Raw genomic sequence first — 7,554 nt, 5'->3', positions numbered from 1 at the left:
TGGCGGTTTCAGCTTCGAAAGTAAGAACGTTCGGGTGTGCGAAAAGCATTTTGATGCTAGCGACATTGTGAGAACCGACGAGCACATCGTGAACGGGGTGGTCGTGCCGCTTCAGCGAGAGAGACCGAGGCTTCGCACAAACGCCGTTCCAAGAATTTTGACGGGCTCCCGGCGTACCTGACAAAGCCGAAACCGCGTTCACGACCTGCGACTCAGAGGCAACCAGCGAAGAGGTGGCGCGAATTGTCACCGGAATGCGCAGCAGTGGAATGCCAAAATGTCAACACAGACTCGGCAGGAGAAGCCAGTGACGGTAAGCTCCTGAGCCGGTTTAGTCGCGGCGTTACTTTGTTTCCTTAGTCGCATGACCCTGTGTTAACGGCTGGTGGCATTGAGGTGCTTCTGAACAGTGTTATTGAATTGTATTACTGATGCAGCAGCCAGCGATAGCGGACACGCAGATCAGGCCTGCCAAACGGAACAGGCAGTGTGTTCGTTTATTGAAGTGCAGGCGCTAAAGGCGCTGCTTTCGAGTACGCAGCAACAACTCGAACGGTGTCAGAAGCAGCTTGCGAAGATGAGAGTCCTGGTCAACAAAAATGCAAGACTCGTGCAAAACCTGGACAAGCTATCTACCCGTGAGAAGCTTATTTACGATCAGTCCATTATGAAGGCAAACGCGAAATCTCCGAAAGCTGCCAGGTAATCTTCAGTCGCACATAACTGCCACAAAGCTATGAATAAAATCGCACATTATTTCCGTGCCACTGTCTTGTGCATATTTTTTAAGAGCAGTGCACGCTAGCATTGCATGTCAGAGTAAACCTAAATTTCCCGCTTTGCATGATCGCACAATGCAAGCTGTCTGTTGCTCTCGTACTGGAGTAGGGGTGCATGTTAATATTGAAAATAACAAGGCATTTTAAACGCGGTGGTTGTGTATTGCGGTATGAGGAAAGATGGTGTGATGCATGTCGTGCATCTTCTTTTTTCTGCTTGCTGTGGTTAGGCACTTGCACTGTTCACTCACCAGCCTCGGTTTACCTGAATGCACAACGAGCCTGCACTCTCTTTAGGTACAAAAAAGCATGGATTTATGACTGCCTGCTACTGAAGATAAAGTCGACAGCGGTCTATACATTCCTTCACGAGAATGAGTACCTTCCCTTGCCCAACCTTCGCACCCTCTACACGTACCTGAGGAGCCTCACGTCTGACTTTGGTTTTGACAGCAGTCTATTCACCGTTCTCAAAGACAAGCTGCAAGTACTTCCTTAGCGAGAGCGTCGAGGTTTGGAACAATGCACAAACTTACTACTGCATTCTATGACTTCTTATCTCATATGTGGTGCATGTCTAATAAGATGTATTTTTTTACAGGTGTCCTGATGTTCGATGAAATGAGCGTAAGAAAGAGTGTGCACATTAGGGAGTCAGACATGGCTCTGCTCGGTAAAATAACTTCGCTGAGCACACAAGACCCTCGGGCTGTGAGAAAGATGGCGATCACGTCCTGGTCTTTCTCTTCCGACCATTTCTTGGAGGGTGGTCGCAGACTGTTGGGACCTTTTGTTCCTCCGGTGCAGCCCCTGGTTCAATAGTAGCGAAGTTGTTGCTCCAGTGCATAGTGCACCTTTCGAACGCTGGCGCTATTGTCGATGCTGTTACATGCGACAATTCAACACCAAATCGTTCAGCTTTAAGGAGCTTGGGTTAGTATCTGGGGACACGAGTTAAATTTGTCAAATTAAGAATTGAACACTACCAACTGCATTGATGTGTTCTTTTCAGGGATAAACAGTGACCAGAAACAGCTGCAAACTTCATTCCAGCATCTGTGTGACCCTTAACGGACAGTGCGGGCACTAATTGATCCACCGCATGTCTTCAGAAGGTTGGAAAGTTTATGGTAAGCAGTAATTCGTATCTCCGTCAGGTTACTCTCTTTGCGAGTAGTGGCTTCACCTTTTTATCGCAGCCACCGGAAGGACATGAGGTCCATCACTTCCACTACTCTGCCCTGCTGGAGTACGAGGAGCAACAGGCTGGCCTTCGGGCTGTCCCAAAGCTCACAAGGGTTCACATCTTCCCGAACACCTTCCAGAAGATGAGTGTCCGGCTTGCTGTTCAGGCGAGTAACCACTCCTAGTGAGGCTACTTACAGGCGAACTAATGACACAAAACTTTGCTGATGATTTGTCAAAAAAGACAAATTTCAATGCAAGCTCTTTCGTTCAACAACAGTGTGCCATCATTTTCAGCGTTTCAGCGGAAACACGGCGTCTGCAATGGAATTTTATAGCAAGCAAGATGGCTGCCAAAAGCTGCATAACTCCGCAGGTACATACGACTTCACGAAGCAGATGAACGATCTATATGACTGCATCAACTCAAGAAGACCACAGGACGTGCAATACAACGAAGCCGAGCACATCGCGGTGAGCGAGTAAATCACACCCAAATATGTTTTTCTTTTATAGTGTACTCAAGGTTAGTATTTCTTGCATTGCAGACATTAAAGGCGAACATAAAGTGGCTGGAGGATTGCTGCACATACATAGAGAGCCTGCCGAAGCAGAGGCAGGTGTGCTTCCTTAGCAAACCAACTTGTGGTGCACTGAGGATAACGCTGCACAGCACGGTGGCCCTGATTGATCGACTCTTGAAGTCTGGCTTCCGTTATGTTCTAGTTGGAAACCTCAGCCAAGACCTTTTAGAGGTAATTCAGGTACTTTTTTGCCCGGTGTGTAGGTACAGATACCTTTCTTTTTCCCTGTCCAGCGCTTCTTTGGGATAGCCAGGCATGTTGGAGGAGACGGGGGCCAACCAACTGTTCAGCAGTTTTTGTTTATATACCGGATGCTGTCGGTGAACAACCTCGTGCGGCCACCTAAGCGAGAGACGTTAAGAAAAGGTAACAGGAAGAACAGCAAGCACATAATCGCGTCGAAACGTCGGCCGCAGTGCGCATACAAGCCCAGCAGTGGCGGCGGCTTGTGGCCCCCATACGACGGGTGGCACCTCTAGCGACAGATTTTGTCCCTATATCAACCTTCGGGCGGCGTTTCGTGACAGGAAAACCATTGAAGGACTCTGATAAAGCTAAGCTTTGAGTAGGCTACTTCTTTGTTTGTAACAAGAACCCTGTCCTATGCACAAATTAAGTTAAACAGAGGCACATCGGCATCGAGTTTTCCCCATGATAGTATCTTTTATAACAGCCCAGAGGCGTATGAAAGTGGCCCTGCAAAAGTGTTGTGGCCAATGCAGCTTTCCTTTACACGCAACGGTTTAAAAAAAGACTACCTGCCTCTCGTTTCGTTCACTACATGAAGTGGCATCAGATAGATTGTGGTGGTGATGATCAAATGGACGGATGCATGGAAACTTTGTCAGTCTTGAACTCAGCGCTCATCGGACCAGATAAAAAAGTTTACAATGCCATTTGTTGCATAATATGTTTGTTTTATTTCCACCAAAAGAGCAATTAAACTCGATTGTTTGGCTTTAGCTTCCACTGGTGGCTGTCTTCACTACCGAATAAATATAGCAGACATGTGCCATCTGGCTTAGAAACGAGCCCGAAGCACTAGAAATCAGAGCGAAAGCAGAATTTTGCTCGGATGACCGCTTGCATGCAACACTGCCTCCTCTTTCTAGTTTCTTCCTTTCCTCTATACGTCCTCATTTTTACATACTGTTGCACTTGAATACGCAGCAGTACCACCAGCGCCCTTTGTTTTTTTTTTGAGAGAGAAATATATTTCTTTAGCGCGCAAGGAACGTTTCAGAAGGAAGATATAGCAGAGAGATAGAATAGAGCGCACACTTACAGCCAATTGTATTGCACAGATGGCGGGGGTATGTGTGGTCAAGAGGTCGAGGAGAGCTCGCACAGAAAAAAGGACAAATGATTGCGCATGCGCCAGACCACCTTATTTCTGTCTTAAAATGAGAACCTAATTGAAAAGATACCTGTATTCAATATTCGACAGATTGACAGGTATCTTTCCAGTTAAGTTTTCATTTTAAGATTGGAATAAGGTGGTCTGGTGCAAGCGCCATCATTTTTCCTTTCCTCTGTATGTGATCTCCTCGCCCTCTTGACCATTCATATATTTCCGCCATCTGTGCAATAAAATTGGCTGTAAGTGTGCACTCTGTCCTATCTCTCTGCTATATCTTCCCCCTTAAACATTCCCTGCGCACTAAGAAAGTATATTTCTCTAAAAAAATACATTACCAACCAGCCCAAGTAGCCACTCCTTTGGTTTTGTTACGGTGATGTGCACACGCATCATCTCTGCCAGCGGCCACTCTCCTCTGCGGGAGCAGCTAAGAAGCGCGCACTCACAGCAAGGGTGGCCGTGGAAACTTTAGCGCTGGTTACCTATACTAGCAACAATTAGGATATGATGGTGCGGGTTCCGGAGAAAAATCTTATAGAAGGATAACTTTGACATAGCAAACTTTGAACGAATCCTTTACGTGGGATGAGCGACAGAAGTCAAACCTGATAGGCACATCATCAGCACTATGAAGAAGACCCTAAAGAAGTAAAGATGGCCGGACTGTGAAGACGCAATTTTGTACTCAATGAATCCACTAGGCAAACAAGGTATCTTTGAGATAAAATATCTTGATTGTGGAGGTACATGTATGAATAAAATTTCCTACAACTGTCAGGTTGCTAGAACAGAAACGAGTTGTTGATAACCCAAATAAACTTTTGATTGTGTAACTTTGTGCTAGCCTTTATTTCTCAGTCATATTCAGCCAAACAAAACGTTGTCACAAAGCTGCCCCACACGATGTAGAGTCATTTGCCCCACCTCAATAGAGCCGTTTGTGTTAAAATACCAATCAGTAGAACACTTCGTAGTGCTAGGGAAGATTTTATAAACGTTCTGCAATCATTCATTTGTTTTTATAATGAAGACTCTTCAGCAAGGAAAAAAAACATAAACAATCTGCCACAAAGTGACCCCAATTCACGGTATACAGGTCTTCGACATCTATGCTAAAATCACTGCATGTCTTCGGATCAATTTGCCACATAAATATCATGATAGCTCCTGAATCGGACGCTAAACAGGGATCAAAATAATGCTACGCCATGCTTCGAAACGAACTCATGACTGCGGTTAAGTTGCTAGAACAGGAAGTAAACGACAAGGCCGAGTTCAATGAAGTGATAGAAGTAAAATGTCAGTGAACCTCTGATGTTTAAATTGAACAAAATCAAATATTGCTTCAAAGCAGCGTTTTGAGTGAGTGGTGTTGCGCCAGCAGTTTGCAATATTTTCTTAAAGGTACACTAAACAGAACTAATGTCTCAGTTTAGACTGACACGCTGCACACCAAGACCTATCATGTGGCTAGTTCATTTTCAGCGGAGAAAATTTGGGTTGCAGTTTATTTTTTATTTTCATGATGCTCAAATTTTGGAAATATATTGTATTTTCGCAACATTGGCTTGATGAATATTTCTGAAACTTCGTATCTTAGGTCCATCACACCGACAAATAACAGTGTACCTAATTTTGATGAATTTCGATTTACATAAGACCCAGTACACGCGATTGAATTTTATGTTGTCACGTTGTTTCGTGCGAGAAGATGAAGGCGGCAACTCCAGCCACATTTTCTTTTCGCGCGTTATCTCACTTACCAAGAGTCGTCTCACGGTACAAGTGGTATTTTCTGGATTGAGAAATTTTACTTGGCTAATAGGAGAAAAATACTTTTGGTTTAGCTTTTTAAAGGTGTACCGAGACAAATTTAGGACATCGCAAAAGGGACATATTTAGTTTCCTCGGTATACAAGTAGTATTACGACTTACCACACAATAGTCAGCCAGCGTGCATGGGATAGTTCCATTGATTTTGAATTCCTCGTTCCAGAGTTTTGGCGAGAAATGGAGTGAAAATTTTCGTGACGAGTCAACAAGGTTCTCCTGAGTTTGCAAACGGAGTTTCCATGCAGCCTGAATCACGGAAATCACTGTCATGATCAATAAGAACAATGAACTCATGGTTTATATACCACGTGCAGATTGCTTATCTGCCATTAGTACGTAGCGAATTGCTAAGTTCCTGCAACGTCACACTGCCTTGTCTTGTCACGGAGAAGCCACCCACTTGATATCGAAACTGAAAGTGTCTTTTAAAGGTAGAGGTATAAAAAAACCTATGCGATGCTTTCCCACGCAACACAAACTCTCTTCTTGAAACCGATCGTTTTCTATAGAACAACAATTCCTAAATATTGAAAATTCGTCTCAGTACTCCTTTAAGTGATGCGAACAAGATTAATCGGGACAGTAATATCAGATGATTTGGCCGTATGTGTTTCGGTACATGCACGATTACCTGATCAATTGTGAAGGAAACAATATTAACGACTGGATGGTAGATCACGGCCAGTCTATAGGCGCTTGCTCACTCCCTGTTTTTATGGCCTGAGCAGCCGCGAGTAAAATATAATTTTTTTAACAGTGACAGCGCACTCCGTATGAGGGTCTCGAGAGTCAACTCTTCAAAACGCATTTTGCCGCATACGCATTGCTTTGTAAATCTGCTGTTCCCGGCCACTTTCTCGTGCCAATTACTTTTCCATTTGTAGGAAGCAGTGAGAGTATTATAGGTGTGTGTGGGCACAACCTTCATTCATTGGCACTCATGAATGGGGTAATGAATACGCACACGCAATGGCACAAAATCTTTTTCAAGGCTTGAATACATTCTATTCGCTAAATCCGCAAATTCTTGAGGCTCGTGTGGCTGGATATAATGTTTAGTTGCACGTTAAAGAACTCCACATGGTAAAAATTTCTATAGCCTTTCTCTTTGGCGTCCTTCATAAACATATCAGTGAAATAACTTCCTCGAACAAAACTGCCTTGACGATCACTGTTGATTCTTCAGCCATACATCTAAGATTCACTGCTACTGGGCTGCCCGGAAAGTTTGGACAAGAGCCACGCAGAAGCGTCGGCACTAATTACTTCTGAAACGTTTCTCCGGATTTTTCTAGGTATTTGCATAAAAATGTTAACGGAACAAAACGACATGCCATCTAGCTTTGTTTACAAGCCCACACAAAAGCATTTCTGGTTAGAAACAATGTCGCTACTTCAGCTAAAATCATCACGACAAAGTTTTTCCAACAGTGCTTTTTTTCTTCAGGCGCAATGAAAATATATTAGTTCTAATGAGAACATTTTCTGATTGTCTAAAATTGTATTGTTCCCCTGCGTCTCTGGCGAGCCTTATTACAAATGAAAATGTTCGACAATTTTTCATCGGCACTGAAGATTGCATCTGAGATTGTGTGGGCTTGGGGTTGTTTTTTTTTCTTTACTACAACGACTTTCCAAAACTGTATCACTACATGCTCTTTCATGTTTTTAACGTTTGTGCTTTCATTTTGAACAAATATTATTTTCATTGACATTCTTACTACTATTGATATTACTTTTGCTATTGCAATTGCTATTCATACCAACTTGTGAAAAATAGTGACTATCCCTATTATGAATTCACTTTCACCCT

The 7,554-nt window shown here is 43.6% G+C and overlaps 1 protein-coding gene across 1 annotated transcript; it reads left to right on the top strand.

Annotated features, from left to right (window-relative positions):
• Positions 1–577: 577 nt before the first annotated feature.
• LOC142767030 (uncharacterized) lies at positions 578–1,278 on the top strand. The gene is made up of 2 exons (XM_075868245.1): positions 578–702; positions 1,077–1,278. The coding sequence occupies exons 1-2, from the start codon at positions 578–580 to the stop codon at positions 1,276–1,278; spliced, it is 327 nt and encodes a 108-aa protein (XP_075724360.1).
• Positions 1,279–7,554: the final 6,276 nt, after the last annotated feature.

Source organism: Rhipicephalus microplus, chromosome 7 (genome assembly GCF_043290135.1).
Source record: "Rhipicephalus microplus isolate Deutch F79 chromosome 7, USDA_Rmic, whole genome shotgun sequence".
NCBI classification, from domain to species: Eukaryota; Metazoa; Arthropoda; class Arachnida; order Ixodida; family Ixodidae; genus Rhipicephalus; species Rhipicephalus microplus.
The sequence above is the reverse complement of the archived record's forward strand: the minus strand, read 5'-3'. Positions and strand labels throughout refer to the sequence as shown.